Below are 21,314 nucleotides of genomic sequence, written 5' to 3'. Positions count from 1 at the left end.
CCAGGAGGAACCCCAAAAGGTCCTCCATTCTGGGCAACCAGCCATGTCTTCCTTTTCCAAGACCTGTCCCACATTTCCACCTTCTCTCCAGGAAGAACTTGTCCTCCTCTTCCAGGATCTGTCTCACTTTTCCACCTTCTGCCCAAGAGGAACTCCAAAAGGGCCTCCATTCAGGGTGACCAGATATTGTCCCTTTCCAGAACCTGTCCTCCATTTCCACCTTCTCTCCAGGAGAAACTCCATCATAAGGTCCTCCACTCAGACATATCTTCCTTTCCCAAGACCTCTCCCACATTTCCATCTTCTGCCCAAGAAGAGCTCCACTCAGGGGGATGAGACACATCCCACTTTTCCAGGACTTGTCCTCAACCTCCATTTGTAGTTTGTTGTGGCCCCAGAGCTGAGCTCTGAGAGGACCACCCCAAGAGGAGAGCAGCACTCCAGTGCCTCAACAGACTACACTTCCCAGAATTCCACAGCATGGAGCCATGGCAGGTCAAGTGGGGTCAAAGCAGGATTATGTCTGCAGTGCGGATGCAAGGTCTCTCCCGTTGTGACCTGGGAAGTTTGGCACTCTTTTCTGTGGAGGGAGCACTGTGATCCAAAAACCCTTTCTGCTCTTGAATTGAGACGTTTCCAAAGGTCCTGCTGTCAACAACCTTGACCTGACAAAGCAGTGTTGCCACCCAGCCTAAGAGTGAGAGAGATGTATATAAACAAGTCTGCATCCAGTGGTGTCATCAGGGGGGTGCAGACAATGCCGGGTGGCACCCCAGAAAGGGTGGTACAACCAGTGGGGCAGCACACCTGGGGATAATGGTATGGCTCCTGGGCAAGCACAAAGGGGCACTTTCCTACTTGCCCAGCAGCCACACCAAACCCTAAGTGGGTCCACCAGAAGCCATATTGCCACCCCTTTATTTTGGGACACCTACGGAAACATGCACGGTGCCCACATTGCTATCCGTTTAGCATCTTCTCCTGAGTCTCTGATGTGAGACCAGAAAAAAGTCAGCACTCACCTCAAGGACAGTATCCCAAATAACAGAGCAATGGAACAATGCTGACAAAACTCCTTGTGTATTTACAGAATCACATTACCAACTTCGATATACATTTCATGTTTTAAAAAAAATGAATAGCATGTAATAATGCAATATAACCAGTTGCTGTTCAAAATTCTTGGAAAGGTCCTCCACATATGCTCTTGACATGGGATGTGTGGAAGGGGTTCTATGTAGTCCAGAGATCACACAGAGACAGCAAATATGGAACTATTCAACCGCAATTGGTTATATTATATAATCAGATGGTACGAAAATAACTTTGGGTTTTTGAGATGTAAAATGTGTGTCTGACTCCTACAAGGAGTTGTGTTAGATTTATTCCGTTACTCTGTTATTTGGGATCTCTGAAGAGAGAGCCATCTTGGATGGCTTCTGTGCCACATCTCTGCCGCCAGCAAAGGCTGACTCAGCCGACTTGGAGGGGGAGGCAGTGCGGAAACCCAAGCCCTTTAAAGACCTGCGTTTGCAAAGAAATATTATTTGTAGCTGTAATGTCTTATTTTTGTAGCGCTGTCGGTGCACATTGCGCTCTACAGACAAAAATGGTTTTGGTCTGTCTAAGCAAAAGTCGGGTCCTCAGCTTGAGAAACTTGCAGCCTACATTTAGACGCTTGCAGGGAGTGACAAGGGAACAAATGTATAGTGAAGATGCTTTTGGGAGCCAGCATGGAGTAGTGGTTTGAGCATCGGACTATGACTCTGGAAAAGAGGGTTCAAACCCCTGTTTTGCCATGAAACTCGCTTGGTGACCTTGGCCAAGTCACACTGTCTCAGCCTCAGAGGCTGGTAGTGGCAAAACCCCTCTGAATAAATCTTGCCAAGAAAAGCCCCGTGAAAAATTTGTTTTAGGGTTGCCCATAGGTTGGAAAGAATTTGAAGGCACACAACAACAACAACAACAACAACAACAACGTGGCTTTTGTATATTGTTTCTTCCTGAAAATCTCAAGCTCAGGGGCTCCTTTTCACTTTTTAGAGAGGTATGGAGTTGTATAAAACGTGTCCTTCAACCATAAGGAATTAAGGCAAAGTTTTGAGGAGAGGTTCTCACTTCCAAAACTACCTGGTTGCTAAAATGTTCTGAGAAGCTTTTGTCAGCCCACCTTCAGAAATGAGGAAGGCTGTAACCAAACCAAAAGGCCTTCTCTGTTACTGCACTTCAGTTACGAAGGAGGCAGGCTTGTAGGATTTCTTTCCTGCCACTTTCCTATCTTAAAGGTGCCTCTTTTTCATCTTTGAGATTTCTATCTGCCTTATAATGTGGTTGATTTTTTCTTTTTTATAGTGGTGACCCTACTGGGTTTTTCTAGGCAAGATTTCCTCAAAAGGGGTTTGCTGTTGTCCTCTTCTGAAGCTGAGAAAGTGTGGCTTGGCTAAGGTCACCCCTGCACCTGATGACACCAGCTTCAGGGATGGCACTATCTGCAACATATGGGCTGTTATTTGAACCCTGGTCTACAGAGTCCTGGCCCAACACTCAAACCACTACACCACACTAGCTCTCCCTGCCTATTTCATATCAGCTGTTAAGCATCAGAAAAACTTATTATGGGGCTCAACAGACAGGTAGCTCTGTGCCGCCTGCCCTTGTCCCACATCACAGCCACCAAACAGCGTGACAATGATGCACTGCCAAAAAGAAGCTGCCTAGAGCAGCTTCTTTTTTTGCAGCGCAGTAAAGAGGAAAGGGCGCCGTCATGACGCCACTTCCTGCAAGCGACGTCTGCTTACTGCATGGCGTGTGCGTATCATGGCACCCCCCCCCCATGTGGATGGGAGGCCATGATGGTGTCACGGTCACTCTGCACTCCCGAACCCTAGTTTTGGTCCCAGGGCACCACAAAGCGCCCATTTGTACCAGGCCAAACTGATTTTGATAGTCTATTAGACAAGTAGGCTTTCTCCCAGTCCCACCACCATCCCAGGATCACTTGGTGAGGACACAAGAGACAGGGCCTTCTTGGTGGCTGCTCCCACCCGCTGGAACTCCCTTCTACAAGAGGCTAGGCTGGCCCACTCCCTGCTTTCCTTTTGCTTGCAAGCAAAGTCATTTTTGTTTAAGCAGATTTTTAACATGTAATCACTTGCAGGGAAGCTTCTTATTGAAGTGTGTACTGTCCGTCCATCTGTCTGTCTGTCTGTCTGTCTATCTATCTATCTATCTATCTATCTATCTATCTATCTATCTATCTATCTATCTATCTATCTATCTATCTATCTTTTGTATACTTTTAAAATAGTTTTAGACTGTTTTAATATAATTATGTTAATTGTTTTAAAAATTTTATTGTTCAAAACAATTTATTTTATTTATATATATGCTGCCATTCTCCCAGGTCGGGATGCAAGGCAGCTTCCATAACACATTACACACACACACACACACACACACACACTATTTCGATCGAAGACCAGCCTAAAAGAAACAAAGAAAACATTAAAACAGTAAGGTGAAAAATTATGCATTAATAATAATACACAGGTATTACATTAAAAAGCAATGCAGTAAAATCATGCATACTTAGGGTTGGTTACATAACTGGGCGCTTTGCTTTTAAATAGCAGGAGGATAAAATCTGCCCACTGAGATTAAACATTAAAAGGTTTACAAAAAGTTTTAAGACAGATTTTTAAAAATAAAATGTCGCATTTTTTAAAACGTCACATTAAAATTGATTTTTTTAAATTGAGTCCCTCTCCATGAGAAAAGTAGTATAGAAATGAAAATAAATCAATAAACAGAATATTAAATGCTTACAGGAAATACAGATGTGAAGGGTGGGAAAGGCAGGAAGATCTGCAGTGTGTGCAAAACATGGGGTACTTTTAAATATTCTGAGAGTGCAGCTGTCTTTAACAGTGTTGGGCTTCATTGATGGGAGGCAGGTTCAAATGTGGACTTTACACTGAACTTCACCAAGTGGGCCAGTTGTCTCATTATTCATATTTTTGAGGCTTCTGGTTGGTAAGAACTGGCATGCACTCGAAATGGGAAAGGTTTTGAATATAGATCTAGATCTAGATCCAAATCAATTGTAAGATAATCATATATATACTAGTGAAAATCTGTGATTGTGGAGAGAAATCCTTCATTCTGACAAATTTTACCAGTGAGATGGATAGGGAATGAGCATTTGCCAAGAAGTTGTATTTGGAGTAAATACCAATCAAACCTTAACAGTAAGAGCTATTCAGCTGTAGAACAGAATATCTCCAAAAGTGGTGAATTCTTCTTCACTAGAGATTTGTAAGCAAAGGTCCAAAACACACTGCATAAATAATCCAGTCAAAGACCGCTTTAACTGTTCTGGCTCAGTGCTAGGGAATCCTGGGAATTGTAGTTTATTGTGGCTCCCTATCATTGAGCCAGGGCAGTTAAAGCAGTCTCACACTGTGTGTTTTGGACCATAGATTCTGTTTAGTGTCATATTCCTGCCTTGTCAGGGGATTGGAATAGGTGGCCTTTTGGGATCCCTTTTAACTCTTCAGTTCTGTGATTCCATGTGGCTATTGCTAACTCATCTGGTTTGAGCATGAAAAGAATTTAGGACGGTTGAATCACATGTTACCAAATGTACTTGTACATTTTCCTCCTGGTATCACATGTGACAGCAAGATATGGGAATTCCTTGTGTGTATGTGGATTTTACTCATGTTGCCATGGGGAAGATCTGTCTTTTGCACAAGGGTGAAGAAAAGATGCACGTCACACGTATTTCTGTTGCCGCTATTTCCTTGTAACATGCAAAGTCACCATTGATACTGGGTCACAGTCATGGCAGAGCAGGAAACAAAAAGTTGTATGTATTTTGAATGAAATACTTTTAAATGAAGCCGCTATTGCTGTTTTGTAGATAAATGCAGTAGAGAATTTGAGGTTGGACGTAGAATCATGAGGTTCATGTAGGATCACAAGGTTAGATGTAGGATCAGTCTTTAATTTCTGAGAGTGAGTTGTACAAAAAATATCTGGTGACATCTCAGAAATGAGTGGGGTGTGTGTATGTGACTAGGGTTCAAAACACACTACAGAAATAATCCAGTTTGAGACCACTTTAACTGCCCTGGCTCAATACTAGGAAATCCTGGGAACTGTAGTTTTGTGAGACATTTAGCCTTCTCTGTCAGAGAGCTTTGGCACCGCATTACACCAGAATTCCCAGGACTCCCTAGCACTGAACCAAAGCAGTTAAAGCGGTCTCAAACTGGGTTATTTCTGCAGTGTGTTTTGAACCTAGATGGAGAGAAGTTAGCAGGGCTTTGCAGGTATGTGGATCTTACTCATGTGCTGCAGACTTCCCCCTCCTTGTCCATGACTGGAGTTGAAAAAGATGCAGAAGAGGAAAGCCAAAGCGATGATGCAGTTGGACTGTCTTCCCTAAGCAGAAAAAACAAAGTGTTGAGAGAATTTCTTTGCTTGTGGAAAAAAGACAAGCGCTAAAACAGATGCAATATGGAAAGTTGGTAACCGAATCTCAATTTTTAAATTTTAAATGTAGCTGTAGGCAGAGCGATCAGGTTAAGGGAAGGGTTGTTTGAAATCACATCCCAGTCCCCATTACTATTAACCAGGATTCCATCTCAACATTAGGAGGAGCTTCCTGACAGTAAGGGCTGTTTGATAGCGGAACAAACTCCCTCAGAGTGTAGTGGAGTCTCCTTCCTTGGAGGTCTTTAAGCAGAGGCTGGATGGCCATCTTTCAGGGAAGCTTTGATTTGGATTTCTTACATGGCAGGGGGTTAGACTGGATGGCCCTTGCAGTCTCTTCCAACTCTAGGATTATAAGGCGCGTTAACAGAGCGCCCAAGAAGGGCGCTCTGCCGCCGGCACCGGTTGCTGCGTCCGGGAACCGCAGCAGCCAAACCGCGCGGTTCCTGAGCACAGCAAGAAAGAAGTGCCGAAATGGCCCTTCTTTCTGCGCCCCGGAAGTGGCGCCACAAGGCACTAGTCGTGCACTTGTGGCATCATTTCCGCCATGCGACATTCGGACGCTACGCATCCGCAACGTCAAAATGGTGGCCCCCGTGTGGACGGGCACAGCCATTTTGTACGGACTCGGTCCGTACTAGGGTTGAGGGGCGTCTGGAAGTAACACCCCTTCTCAACCCTAATACACCCCTTCCTAACCCTAGCACACCCCTTCGGCACGTCTGTAATGCACTTATGATTCTAGGAAAAAGACAGATGGTGTATTTTGGGTTGTCCTCTTTTCCCCATCCAATGGAGCTTCAAAACCATCAGTGGACTGAGATGATGGATTAATTTAGGTAAATTGGTATGGAGCCAGCATGGCATAGTTGTTTGAGTGTTTGGACTATGACACTGGGGGACCAGGGTTAGAATCCTAGCTCAACCTTGGGCAAGTCACACTCTCTCAGCCTCAGGGAAGGCAATGGCAACCCACCCCTTCTGAAGAAACATGCCAAGAAACCCTCTGAAAATTTCGCCATAGGGTTGCCATTAGTCAGAAACAACTAGAAGGCACACAACAACAGCAAACAATAAATTGTTGTGGGAGCCCCTCCCCCCCCCAGCACTAGTGCCCAATACCTGTTGGGCCACTTCTAATTTCTTTTTCAAAAATCTGGCCTTGAATCTCTTTTGTCATGGCTCTTTTGACCTCGATGGATGGAGGGGGCTGTTAAGAGAAAGAACCATCATCCTTGTGGATAATGCTTTCTTCCTCTCCATACAAGAATGTGGGGCCATAAAGCTGATGGGCAGCAGATTCAGCACAGGCAAAACAAAGTGCTTTTAAGATATGAAATCCACTGCCTTGAGATTTGGTTGTGACCAAGTAGAGTAGACAGATTCGTAGAGTAGATCTGTCAATGCTATCCGCTTTTTCAGTGGCTAATAGTAGTTGGTAAACTACGTGCAAATAGTTGCTTTTTATTCCCTGAATGTTGCTTTCATTTCCAGAAATGTCTAGCTGGGTAGCCCTTAGAAGACCTTCTCCTACAAAATGCACAAGCAAACTACAAATGCAGGACTAAAAGTCCCAGGCCCTAATCCTGTCACTGTGGTTTTTTGCTATCACCGCTGCTGCTTGTAGCAAGGCTACACGAATGTGCAAATGTGTTGTAGGATCTATGTTGTGAGTTTCTCTCTCATTGACTGCTTTAATGCTTATCTAACTGTCCTGTCTCTTATAGTTATGATCATAACTTGTCTTTCAAAAAAACCAGTGAAGCTTCTTTCCCACTCCTCTGCCTTATCCTCATCCAAGATAAGTGAGATGCCAATGGATAGTCATTCTTGATATAGCTATGTCAGAAAAGTGTTTTGATGAGGTAAAGCTAAATTCAAACCACTGAGCCACCCTGGTTTCTTCCTGAAGCTCTGTAAAACACCTGAGTACCTTTTTTCTGGTAGCCGTACTGGTTAGGTCCTTACACCTGCCTTTACAGTGCTTAGGTACAGTTGGATTTATGTATCCACAGATTCAACCATCCACTGCTTGAAAATACTTTGAAATAAATTCCAAAAAGGAAACTAAGGGCCCGAACAGAGAGGCCAAAATAAAGCTGCTTTGGGTCACTTTGGAGGTATGCTGTTTAAATGCTGCCTGCTTCCTAAGAGGCTGGAAACCACACCAAAGCCATGCTCTAGTCCCAAGGACTGGAGCACAGCTTTGGTACAGCTTCTGGCCTCTTAATATGCGTGTGCCATTTAAACAGCATACCTCCAAAGTGACCCGAAGCAGCTTTATTTTGGCCTGTCTGTTCAGGCCTTTAGATTTTCCCATTTTATTTAAAGGACACCATTTCACTATGCTATTGTGTTTAATGAGACTTGAGCATCCATGGATTTTGTACCACAGGAGGTCCTGGTACCAAGAGCTCACTGTATTTCTTCTTTAATGTGTGTAGATGCATCTGAGGGGAAAATAAATCTTTTAGAGGGCACAGTAGCGGGCAGAGAGGTTTCTGCTGCTTTTACCTTTCTTTGCCCAGCTGATTCTCTGCTCCAGATGCTTCTAGATCTCTGTCTGCTGTTGCAAACATTTCTCTTGCATGAATCTGGAGTGGAAAAATGGCAGATGAAGAAAGGATCAAGCATCACCACCACCTACTCCTAGCCCACCAAGTCTCCTTTAAACTCCTCTGTCTTTAGTATCTTCTTAGTCATGGTATGTGGAAATTGGTCCAGCAGCCCAAGGCATATTGGAACAAAAGGCAAGAAAGAAATCAAACTGGATCTTCTCTTCCACTAGTGAATATTCAGCAGATTCTACCAGGAAGGAGAAGACTGTAGAGAGTGATATAGTATTTCTTTTTTCTTTTTCCATGCTCCCCAGCCACAAACCCCTGACTCTCCTTTTTTCCTGTGTCCTTCAGAGCAGCCTAATCCACTGTTAAGGTAGTGGCTGAAGCTTTTCTTGATATGGAGAGAATGCCATGGGAAATATTCCACTTGTTTTGAGTCCCCTGTGCCTGGCTCTTATTAAAATACAGGAAAAGGGCCAGTTCTCAACTGTACTGAATCAAGTATGTGGGGAATTCAAATGCCTGTGCCTTGTGGGTGCACAAGAGAGGATGTTTCTGGTGTATAAATTTGGCTTTGTGCATTTGCCGGCAGCACTAAATAAATGCTAAGTCTCTAAATTGGCAAGTGGACACCCCACCACGATTCAAGGGAACAAGTGGCTCCTGAAGTAGAAGAAGATCCTTATTACTGAACTATGGATCCAAACAGACAGGCCAAAATAAAACTGCTTCTGGTCACTTAGGAGGTATGCTGTTTAAATGACATGTACAACTGAAGAGGCCAGAAGCTGCGCTCCTGTCCTTAGGACTGGGGCGTGGCTTTGGCGTGGCTTCCGGTCTCTTAGGACGCATGTAGCATTTAAACAACATACCTCCAAAGTGACCCGAAGCAGCCTGTCTGTTTGGGCCCTATGTTTGTTTGTTTCTCCTTCCTTTCCTTTTCTCACACACACCCAACATAGATATCTTGAGGAAAAAACATCCTAATGGCAGGAATCAATAAATGTTCTAGAGAGGGCTTGAATTCTCAGAAATGAAGTGGTGTTGGAGTAGCAAATGCAGAGACGAGATGACTATGTAGTTATATTGAGTCCCACTAATGTCTGCAGAAAAACACAGTTTTGGGGACTGGGAAGGCTTTTGCAAGGACTATCTGATCCGCCTTCAGTAAATTATACCAGATGTAGTTTCCATAAATTATGCCCAATGTAGTTAAAACACACATTTGTTATATGTTTTAAAAACATATTCCCTCTTTAGTCTTTAATTCCTTTTTAATTCATTAAATCTGACGAAAATGAAGAGACATCAGTTCTTTGGCTTTCCTTTCCAATGGAAGGTGTATGTGCACTGCCAACTTGTATTAGGTTTATACCAGTCTTACTATCATGGCTTCTTCTAAAATAAAAATTAGGAATTATTTGTTGAAAGCACAGAGAATCCATTAGAGTATTTTCATATCCCTTTGACCTATATAGAACTACAATTCTCAGGTGTATGGCTGGGGGAATTAGCAGGGCAGCTTACAGCTGGGGTGTAGAAATAAGTCGCCTCCTGGTTAGTCCCAACTATGTCAGTCAACATGTAGGTAAATATCCTCGCTGCAGTGGTCCTAACTGCAGTTGGATTAATAAGGCTGAGAATTTTCCCCTTGATTCCTCCTAGTGGATCTGGGTGTGCAGGGCACATTAAGAATCAAGGAGATCTGTTCCTTTCATGCTCTGATGTGAGCTTCCCTGAGGCATGTGCTGGAGACAAAAAAGTAGGCCATAACATGATATGGCAAGAACATTCTTCTCTTTAGCCTGGGGTGGGAATCATGCAGCCCTCCAAATACTATTGGGTTGCAATACCCAGCATGGGGAGTAGTGAAAGTTGATGAGACTTTCAATTCAGCAACATTAGAGGGCCACATGATTCCCATCCTTGTTTTATCACATCCATGTAAGTGAGGCACATCACAGGTGTCTTGGTAGGGAAAGCGTGGGCATGCTTGCTGTAGATATAGGTTGTATAGTGGACCTTAAACCAGTGTATATATACTTTGTGAGTACTGTATTACTCTTGATCCCAAATTAGCCCTCTGAAACCTGGTGCTCTCACGGTTAACACTAAAAGCAGGTTGAGTCGGGGGCTAGGAAAGAGCTCCCAAAAGAATTAGGCTTGGCAACCTAGGCTGGATTGAGCTGCTTTCTGAAGACCTCCGAGAGTACCTTGCCCATCATTTTTCTTGATGTTGTGAGTCTAATATCTTTAGGGCAGGGGCGGGTGGGAATCATACAGCTTTGCAGATGTTGTGGCACTGCAATTCTCAGCATCTCTAGCCAATCATGAGGAATGCTGGGAGTTGCAGTCCAACAGTATCTGGAAGACTGCAGGACTCCCATTCCTACTTTAAGGAATGAAGGTTTATTGCCCTGCGGGAAGAATGGCAGGAAGGTTTGCTGGTGGCCTGGTGGTGTTTCGGTGACATGGCCTCTTTGGAACTGCGTTGTTGCACCTCTTCCTTTGTTTCCCTTTGTTGTCTTCCATCTTCAGAGCCACTTGCTGGATGGTGGGGTGGGGAGGGAAGAGCTATGGGGTCACTCAAGGAAACTGTGCTAGATGCTGTCTGCTTGCCTGAGCTGTGTGGAGTGAGGAGGAGGGACTCTGGCAGCTGGGAGCCTATTATTAGGAAATGGTGCATTGCAGATGAGAAGGGAAAGATGTTGGCCAGGTTTTGGGGAGGGGGAGCAGAGAAGGCCGCCGGGTGTGAAAAGGATGGGAAGGAGGTCTTGGATTTTTCATAGTTCCCAATAGTCACATCAGTCTTGCTCTTTCTGCAGCACTTAATATATTTTTACCAGTTAGCAATGAAGGAAGGAAAGTGACGGTGTAGCTCAAAACACCATACAGGGTTAGAGCTGAAAGGCTAATGGCATGGAGATAATACGGAAGAAAAAGGTTGATTTCAACCAGGTTTCTCAGTTTGTGCATAAGAAAACCATCTCCCAAGCTTAAGCATTGTGACCAAGAAACACAAGCCAAGACCAAAAGTGGCTGGGTGGGTAGGTGAGGGTTTCTGCTTGCTCTGTGTTGAATGCCATAGCAGATTATCACACTCAGGACAATGTTGCAAATTTGCTTTTGAGTAGATATACGTGTGATTGCAGCTGGAAAAATTGTTTTGACACTTCACAGAGGTAATGAATAGTCATGCTTGAGTGGTGGGCATGAAATAATGGTGCAGGATTTCTTAAAAGATTGCTTAGATATTTGTGTGTGTGTGTGTGGTTTCAAATGGCTGTTCAAGCGATGTCAGCCTTCTCCTTCTCCACCTATAGCAGACATGTCAGAACTACTGACGTGGATGGAACAGGACAAGATGACGTTATGGACAAAATGCAACAGCCCTTCACAGTGTGGAAGACTCTGCATGCTGGAACTGGAATTCTGCATGCGGCTTGGAGCAGAGGAGCAATGATTTATTAGAGAGAGGCACCTTGGAAGGCTTCCCAGTAACACTGGAGTGTGGATTCATTCAGGCCCCAGTCATCCAGGTTTGATGGTCTGTCAGAATGAAACAAAGGTACAAAACACACTGCAGAAATAATCCAGTTTGAGACATTTTAAACTGCCCTGGCTCAGTGCTAGGGAATTCTGAAAATGGTAATTTTGTGAGACATGGAGCCTTCCTCTCTGTCAAAGAGCTCTGGTGTCGCAATAAACTACATTTCCCAGGATTCCCTAGCACAGCCAAGGCAGTTATAGCAGTCTCAAACTGGATTATTTCTGTAATGTGTTTTGGACCAAAGTCACAGGTACAATATGATCTTTGGCTAAATGCAAAGATGGTTCAAATTGGACCACTATCCATACTTCGGAATGGATAAGTGAAATGATATCTGATAGATCTTACTTCTTCTTGCATGACAGTCGGTTACCTGGATGGCTGTTATGGTCCCTTCCAACTCCAAGATTCTTGGATGCATGGTGTGAGACAGTGTGGTGTAGTGATTTGAATGCTGGACTACAAGGCTGGAAACCAGGGTTTGAATCTCTGTTCAGCCATGGAAACCCATTGGCTACACTTCAACCAGTCACACACTCTCTCTGAACAAATCTCACAAAGAAAATGTTCTGATAGGTTCACCTTATTGTCACCATAAGTCAGAAATAACTTGAAGGCACACAACAACATGGTATATGGTCTCAAAAACAGATTTTTAAAGGGGTGGGAATGCTGGGACACTGAAGGGAGGTAACTGTATTTTGCAGAAGTGACGCATTTAATGCAAAAGTTTAGTCTGCCCCTCCCTCCTCATGCCCACTGCCTGAGTCATTCCTTTTTTCTCATATTCTGCTCCATTTTATGTGTTTTCCCCAAACAATGAGTAATCACCAATTTGTTCTTGCCCTGTAAGGTCTGGTAAGGAGACGGACTCTTCTGGCATAGAGAATGTTTGGCTTGGGGCTTGCCAGAGGAAAAAATCCACTTATTTTAGGCAAGGCAGGGAGCAACAGAGCTGTTGCATCTGGAAGGAAGTGGGCTTTCTTAAGTGCCCTTTGTTTTATGCAAAAGAAAATGAAACAAAACAAAAAATGAAGGCTGTAAAAAGGAGGCAGAAAAGGGAGACTGTGCCTTATCCCACTTCTGCTACAGCTGTGTACAGTGTTCTTTTCTTTCTTCTCTTTTTCCCATCTTGGAACTTTGTCTGTTCAGTTTAGTGGAGAGGAAGGATGAATCCATTAGCATTGCAAGGCAGATGGTGATTGGCAGATGAGATAGGCATTTTGTAAAATTGGGGGCTAATCCAGAGGGGCTGTTCTTGTGTTCTCTTTGCACTAGTTTCCTGTAGTCAAGGCATTCCTTTGTACATTGGGCCCTTGCTATTCACTGGGGTTTGGTTCCAGGACCCTCCAGGGATACCAACATCCATGGATGCCCAAGTCCATACCAACATTGATAGCCTTTAGGGCTGAAGGATGGGGTATAAGTACTCTAATAAATAAATAAATAAATAAATAAATATATTATTATTATTATTATTATTACTACTACTACTACTACTACTACTACAGTGTGCCCTTGTATCCACTGGGGTTTGGTTCCAGGAACCCTCATGGATACTAACATCCATGGATGCTCAAGTCCTATTAAAGACAATGGTGTATTATTATTATTATTATTATTATTATTATTATTATTATTACTATTATGAATACCAGAATCCATGGATGCTCAAGTCCTATTAAAGACAATGGTGTCTTGTTGTTTGTTGTTGTTGTTGTGAGCCCTTGCTATCTGCTGTGGTTTGGTTCCAGGACTCCCCTGGGAATATCAAAATCCATGGGTGCTCGAGTCCCATGAAATACAATGCCATAGCAAAATTGCATCCCTTATATAAAATGATAAAATCAAGGCTGAGGTTTCCGAGTGTGCATGTGCATAATATTTTACACACACACACACACATATAAAATATTTGTATATAATATTTTCAAAAGAAGGCCAGGGTAGTGTAGAGTTTTGGGCATTGGACTATGATTCTGCCAAGAAAACCCCATGGTAGGTTAGGGTCACCCTAAACAGGAAACAACTTGAAGGCACACAACAACAACAACATTTTCAAACCATGGATGGTTGAATCTGGGGATACAGAGGGCTGACTGTATTGCAGTTGATTGATTATAATGTTATTAACTTTTTAAAATTGTTTAATTGTTTTTTAAACTTTGTATCTACATTTTAATACCTTATACTGTTATTAACTTGTACTGTTTTAAATTCGGTTAGGTGCCTTGAATCCCTATAATGGGAGGAAGGCGGGATATAAATAAAATAAATTGATGGCAGTGCAGGGTGGTGGAGTCACTTTGAACAGTGGCAAAGACTATTGATTTAATGGTCTGTGGAGAGATGGATCTAGCAATCTGGCAGTAGGAAAATACCACTCCATAGGCCAAAGACAGCTGGTTCATGCATAGTTGTGTAGGACGGAAGAGAGAATGCTACCTATGGCTGCTCCAAAATTGATGAAGATAGACATTCCCATTGGCCTGATCCAGCATAGCAGAGAGGAGAGGCTGGAGTCATCTATCAGTGTGGTTTATTCTGGGCCAGGGAGTGTTGCAGTTGCTAAACATAGGTTGTGGTTACTCTCTTCCCTCTACGCCTGGTAGGATGTGAATAACAGGCATCACATTCAGAGCAAGAGGAGTTATAGCTGTATGGCAGAGCCTCCCACCTGTCATTGCAACACATTCCAGAGGGTGTTCCACTGTCCTTGCCAGTTTCTTTTGGATGTGACCAACGTTTCTTGTACCAGGGCCAGATTTCACCCAATGGGAAGGATCCTTCAGGTTTCAGAATGACTGCCATGTCTTTCGTCCATTTGTCTTGCCAGGTGGGAAGAGGAGTACACCATGCGTGTTCAGCTCCAGGACCGAGTGACTGAGCTAAATGAGGTGAGGGACTTTCCATTTATTCTGTCACATACAGATTTGTCCTTTCTCTCTCCACATTATTACTTGTATGTTTGCCTCCCAAATAGGAGGCTCAAGAGGCGGAAGCATGTCAGGAGGAGCTGGCTATGAAGGTGGAACAACTGAAGGCAGAACTGGTTGTTTTCAAGGGGCTGATGAGCAATGTAAGTATATATCCTTCCCACCATCTGCATTCATACATCTGCAACCTTATGTCAGGGCCAGAGAGAGATGGCAGTTGTGTAATTGCAGACTGACATAGGGCATGGAGGATACTCTAGTGCAGGAGTGAGCAGTTGTGGAAGGCTGGAAAGGGCACCTTGGCTCCATAGGAGATAACAATGGGCACCACAATTCGAAAAGGATGTTGACAAGCTGGAGTGGTGAAGCCAAAATGGTGAAGGGTCTGGAAACCATAAAGCCCAATGAGGAGAGGCTTAGGGAGCTGGGTATTTTTAGCCTGAAGAAGAGAAGGTTAAGGGGTTATATAATAGCCCTGTATTTGAAGCGGTGTCACACTGAGGATGGAGCAAGCTTGTTTTCTGTTGCTCCAGAGATTAGGACCCAGAACAGTGGATTCAAACTAAAGGGAAAGAGATTCCACCTAAACATTAGAAAGAACTTCCTGACTAAGAGTTGTTCAACAGTGGAACAAACTCCCTCAGAGAGTGGTGGAGTCTCCTTCTTTGGAGGTCTTTAAACAGAGTCTGGATGGCCATTTGTTGAGAGGGCTTTGATGGTATCTTCCTGAATGGCACAGTGGAGTTGAACTGGATGGTCATTGTGATCTCTTCCTGCGCTATGATTTTATGAGACCTTGGGGCACACGTTTCCCACTGCACCTCCCCCCGCCCCACCAAACCCAACAACAACACACACACATTGTATGCAGTCTTGGAGCTCTGGGAGGACATGCTTGTTAGAACCACTGGACCATTTTAGGCCTAGACAAAGGCATTTTTCAAAACAAGTAGTCAGAAGTCATTTCTGGCTTGTAAAAAAAGAGGTCCAAAATGATCAAGGGAACCTCCAAAACCTGGCAAAAATGGCTCCATCTTGATGCTGAAAAATGATCCCTGGGTGCCACATAAACAACCCTAGGGGCCACATGTAGCCTACAGGCCACAGTTTGCCCACCCTAGCTTTCGTTCCTAGCTGTAAAATATGATGTCAAGAATACATTTCACACTCACATTCAATGTGAGATTTTATTCATGATGAGCATAATTTGTACTGGAAACTTTATTTGGGCCCTTATCTAATTCCCATCCTTTCTTCATTACTTGGTGCTGGATCAGAACCTTACTGAACTGGATACCAAGATTCAAGAAAAAGCCATGAAAGTGGACATGGACATCTGCCGGCGCATAGACATTACAGCTAAACTTTGCGATGTGGCCCAACAGCGCAACTGTGAGGACATGATCAAAATGTTTCAGGTGAGAGTCCCCAGATGTGCTTCCCATTGGGCAGAAGGGAGATACTGAAAAACCAACATGCATCCCTTCCAAGGGAAAATGTCCTGTTGCTTCCACCTTATTTCATATGTCCACCTCAGTTTCTCATGGGAATCACAAAACATAAAAGTCTTTGTGTCTGAGGACAGCCTGCACAAGATCTCCGTGAGGCTGTAGGGAGGCCCTGACACTATCTCTGCAGCTAGAGCTGGCCGGCCCACTCAAGGAAGCCGCTGCTGGAGAGGGAGACATAGTTCACTGTGGGTGTCTCTCTCTAACACCATCTCTCCCTTCTCCTCCCCACCCCCTTTTTTCTCTCTCTTTCTTTGTCTTATTCACTTGCTCACTATCTTGCACTTGCTGTCTTCTTTCTCTTGCTTTCCCTACAGAAGCAGTTGGTTAGTTGTTGTTTTTTCTTTGAGCTGGAAAAGATATGCAAGTTAGAAGCTTTTCTGTAAAATGGAACTTAACTGTAAATCCTGGCATTTTTTCTCCCTCTACTACTTAATAGATCTGTCTTTCTGTCTCCCTGCCTCCATTTTTGGTGTATGATTTGAGTTCCCTTGTTGTGAACCTTCATCAGATTGCATCTTCAGCTGCTTAGTTTTTACTTTAAAAATAGAGGTTTCTAAAACTGCATTTTAGCCAACATACCATCTTTAACCTGGTCATAATAAGCCCGTCTTTCTTGTCCCTTCCCCACTTTCTGTCTTTCTCCCCACCCCACCCCATCCTTCTTTCTTTCTTTCTTTCTTTCTTTCTTTCTTTCTTTCTTTCTTTTTCTCCCTTTCCCTCTCTCCATATCATTCCACATCATCCCATTTTCCCTCACACCTCTTCTCACCTGCCCCCTCCCCACTTCTGACTTCCAACCCAACCTTGTTCTGTAGTCTCTGCACTTATCTCCCATTAAGGTCCCAAGTACAGTGGGGCGGAAGCGGGAGAGAAAGCTGGTCAGTGATGAAGACACCTCCATGTCTGAGAGCGAGGCCTCCAAAAAACCTGAAGAGGAGGAGGAAGATGAGACCACAGCCATGAGCATAAATGAGGAGATGCAAAGGATGCTCAACCAGCTGTGAGTGTAGCCAGCATCATGTGCAGTGGGGAGGAATGAGACAAGCTACTGATGAAGAATTTGCTAATCCAGCTAATACTTTATAGAGAAGCTTTAACTGGTTCTCACTGGCCCTTCTAAATTTTAAGATGTGATGGATTATAATTTTGCAACAGCAAGCATGGTGTAGTGGTTTGAGTGTTGGACTAGGACTTTGGAAGACCAGCGTTCAAATCCCCATGTAGCCATGGAAACCCACTGGGTGACCCTGGACAGGTGACCAGATGTCCTAACCACAAAGGAGAACAAGGCACCACAAAATGTAGGACATTCAGGAAAATGTAGACAAAAGCTAAAAACCCATATATAAATATAAATTCATGCTTCTTAATCATTCTCAAAATGGGTGACATTTTGAAATTCCTCCTGGACAGAAGGTGGAAATGTAGGACATGTCCTGGGAAAGGAGGACTTCTAGTCACCCTGTGGACTCTCAGCCTTAGACGACAGCAATGACAAACCCTCTCTGAACAGATCTTGCCAAGAGGACTCCAGGATAGATTTGCCTTAGGATCACCATAACTTGGAAATGACCTAAAGGGACACACAACAATAGCAATTTTGTTCCTTGTAGTGGTTTGTTGAGGGGTTGGGTAAATAAGTGAAGGAATGATTCTGAGAATATTTTGTATAGACTTACTTACCTTATCTCATGTGGATTCTGGAAACATTATAGTACTTCAGACCTCCTGTCCCTACTGACTAAATAAGACCATCCAAGCTTCATGAATATATATATATATATTGTTATGTGAAGTCAACCAGTTGTCTGCATGGTAGCTGTGGTCGCAACAATAATATTTCCAGCTATTTCAGCCCCTGGACTAGGATTGGGCCAGCAAGAAGACCAGTGTTGGCCATCCCAGAACAAGAGGTGTCTGAAAGCCTCTCCTTTAACCTGATCTTCCTTAGTAGCCTATGGTGGCTTGTGCTCCTGTTCCTCACATGCTCCTCTCCTTTCCTACTTCTCCTCTGGATAGGAATGTAATGTGTAATCTATATATATAGTTGGCCCTTCATATTTGCAGCTTTGAGTTTTGCAGATTTAATTATTTGCAGTTTTGATTAATATGTTCTCTCTAGGAATCCCTAGGTCCTCCAGCAGAACTCTGCCAGAAGTTGACCATGGAATTGTGCTGGAGAACCTAGACGTCCTTATAGACAACACTGCTCTAGGTAGATGTTGACCATAGAGTTGCACTGGTGGATCGGGAGATTCCTAGAGAGGTGTTCTTTCAGGTAAAAACAATAGTGGTTTTTTTATTTGTGGTTCTTCCACATTCACGGGGGTCCTTCACAGCGAATGTGGAAGGACCACTGTAAAATGTAATGGGGTTATCTGACACCTCCTTCTGTCCTCAGGAGAGAGTATGACTTTGAGGATGACTGCGACAGCCTCACCTGGGAAGAGACTGAAGAAACGCTGCTTTTGTGGGAGGATTTCTCTGGCTATGCTATTGCTGCTGCAGAAGCCCAGGGAGAGGTAACAGGCAGCCTCTTTGTCTTCCAAGCCCACCTTGTCAAATCCATCCTTAAGCCCTGTATATGATTGCGGAGCTCTTTCTTCCCCAGTTGCTTAGGGAGCTCTTGGGCTCACTTCTGTGCTCCTCGCGTATATATTATTAGTCACACTCCTGTACACAGTAGCTTTGTGTCCCCAAAAACAAAACAAAATAGTAGGAAAATACTGGACTAAGAAAAAGTTGGACATAGATAGAGTATAGATTTCTTGGAGCCTGGAAATAATGATGCTACAAATAATGTTACTTGCAATGCAATGCTCTCCTTTATTTTTCAATGGGTTAGGTTTGGTTTGATCATGAGGGGATAATATTACTTTTAAAATGTAACCTGGACAATCTGTCACACACACATCCTTTGCTGTAGCCTAAACTGCTACTTGGAAAGAATTTCAGGGGATTTGGGGCCATTTTAACCTATTTAAAAAAGTAAATGTTTCACAAACCAGTGAAGCACAGCCGTCCTGATATTGGGGCTGCCCAGTCATCTTAGATCACTCCTCAGAAGTAAAGGAAGTTTGGGGAAGAACATTTATATGTGTAAATAAAAGGATTTGATTCATATGTATGTATGTATGTTTTAAAAACCACCTAAAGGGGGAGAGAGTGCTACAAGGGATGCCAGTGAATGTGGACTAGGAGTAGGAGTGGTATATTTTGTATAGCAACAGCAGCTTTTTGCAACAGCTAAAGCTTGTAAGTTGTCCTCAAGGACATCCCCACACAAAGCAGATTGAAGGAATCAATGTGTTTATCATCTTACAAAGAAATAAAATCATGACTGGAAACTATCCTACAAATGAGAACTCAGTGATTAACGAATAAAGTAGTTCCTTCAGTACTCTTCAGGTTTCAAGAAACACTTGAAGAAAGAAAACAGGGAAGGCAAAAAGAAAACAATTTAAAACACTGCAAAATTGCCAACTCTGAGAGGTAAATCACTATTGCTATTCACATATTTAGGGCAGCTAAATAGGAGAGTGAAAGTTCCCTAAATCCATTTACTGATATGACATTGGATGCAGAATTTAAGCCAGGAATACTGTGATTTGTACAGTATAGTTAATCAGAATTAATTGTTAACTTAGCTAAGACTACAGGCTGGATGCATGTGCTATAAATGATGTTTTTGGCCTGAGTTGTTCTGCTGTCCCCTCTGCTTTTGCCTCTGTCCTGCTGTGGTGATGCAGGGTCCTGTAACCTTTTTTCTAACAAATGACACCTGCTCTCTCTCTCTCTCTCTCTCTCTCTCTCTCTCTCTCCCTATTTTGGGGCACCTCCACTTATCCTTACAGCAGCCAGATGACAGTTTGGAGAAAGTGATCAAGGACACCGAGTCGCTCTTCAAAAGCAGAGAGAAGGAATATCAGGAAACCATTGACCAAATTGAGGTGAGAGAAGAATAACAGAAGGGAATAAAGAGGGACGTGAGATAGAGAATGAGATGCAAGCAAAGATAGGATCTTTAACTGACTAGTTAATATTCATGGTGCAGGAAATGTACATATGAGTGGGACCAAAGTTGATGGAGGAATGGGTGTAGGCATTTTAATTGACTACAGCTGACATCCTGTTCATGAATTATGATAAATCCAATTTATGCCATTGCTAGTCACTTTCTCAGTTGCTGCAGAGGTCAGAATTCTCTACCAAACTCACAAAATGACCAGACCAGATCCCAGATCCACTTTTTTGTTGCCAGAGACCCTTCTCTGTAGCTGTTTAGTGACCTGCAGAAAGTGGAGGTCCATCGGAGAAGCAGGCACAGAGTAGTGACATCCTCCACTGAGACCTCTGGGCATGTTCCGGAGATCTTGGTGGAGGATGTCCTTATTCTGTGCCAGTCACTTCTTCCATGCCCTCTTCTCTCCAGTTGTCACCAAATGGCTGTGGTGGATGTCATGCAGCTAAAGGGTGGGATGGGGTGAGAGGGGAGGCACAGCATAACTCCTTATGCAGAGCCTTTGCACTACATTTTCACAATGCAGGACCCTGTCCTACAATTCCAAAATTCACCCGACACCAAAGTCAGTTGATTCTGAGAGCTATAGTTTTCCAAGCTCTAGGCCACAATGCATTTTTGTACCCAAAGTAACTTTTGGGCTTGGCGGGATCCTTATAATGTAAAGATAGTAGTCAGCCAAATATGCTGTACAGTATTAGCAAATTTACCAGTTGTAAATAAAAGAAAAGATAATGAAAGAAACAGTGACATTTTCCAAAAAAAAAAAAGAGAGAGCGAGAGTGTGTGTGTTACTGATGGCTATTACCAAAAAGGAAAGTCTGGTGAAGTGCATGTCCTACTTAGACTAGAAACGCACCATGACTCTGGATGTTTTGTATCATTCTTCATTGATTATACAGTACTGTACCTTCTTCTTCGTGGTCTCTGCGAATCATACAAATGGGTTTCACTGCGCCTGCGCAGTGCTGCTCGGAACCTTCTGGAATCACTGGGCAAAGTTTACTTTGCAACATATAGAAACTTTTTGGCGGTAACTCCGCCCACCCGTTATAAGGCCCCTGTCTTCCCGCTCTTTTCCCCAGTTCCTTTTTTTCGCCGCGCTAGCTGCCTCTAGGAACTTTCGCTCACTCTTGCTTGTTACGGAATCACTTTCACTAGACCTCGGAATGTTTTTGACCACTCTCTTTCTCCCGCCCCGGTAACTTCGGACTTCTTCGGCTTGTTTTTTGACTTCGC

At 43.5% G+C, this 21,314-nt stretch overlaps 1 protein-coding gene across 7 annotated transcripts in view; it reads left to right on the top strand.

The window, feature by feature from the left end:
- Nucleotides 1-21,314, top strand: part of IFFO1 (intermediate filament family orphan 1) — a 32,890-nt gene that overhangs the window by 1,581 nt on the left and 9,995 nt on the right. For 2 of the 7 annotated variants that reach the window (XM_042453772.1, XM_042453779.1), the window contains exons 2-8: nucleotides 14,444-14,504; nucleotides 14,591-14,686; nucleotides 15,821-15,961; nucleotides 16,369-16,377; nucleotides 16,870-17,054; nucleotides 18,456-18,576; nucleotides 19,909-20,004. In XM_042453772.1, the coding sequence (XP_042309706.1) occupies nucleotides 14,444-14,504; nucleotides 14,591-14,686; nucleotides 15,821-15,961; nucleotides 16,369-16,377; nucleotides 16,870-17,054; nucleotides 18,456-18,576; nucleotides 19,909-20,004 (709 nt within the window). The remainder of the gene's footprint in view (nucleotides 1-14,443; nucleotides 14,505-14,590; nucleotides 14,687-15,820; nucleotides 15,962-16,368; nucleotides 16,378-16,869; nucleotides 17,055-18,455; nucleotides 18,577-19,908; nucleotides 20,005-21,314) is intronic. The other 5 variants (XM_042453774.1, XM_042453775.1, XM_042453778.1 and 2 more) reach the window with 5 other exon arrangements.

This window comes from Sceloporus undulatus, chromosome 2 (assembly GCF_019175285.1).
Source record: "Sceloporus undulatus isolate JIND9_A2432 ecotype Alabama chromosome 2, SceUnd_v1.1, whole genome shotgun sequence".
Taxonomy (NCBI): domain Eukaryota; kingdom Metazoa; phylum Chordata; class Lepidosauria; order Squamata; family Phrynosomatidae; genus Sceloporus; species Sceloporus undulatus.
Note: the sequence above shows the minus strand (reverse complement) of the source record. Positions and strands in the feature narration are given on the sequence as shown.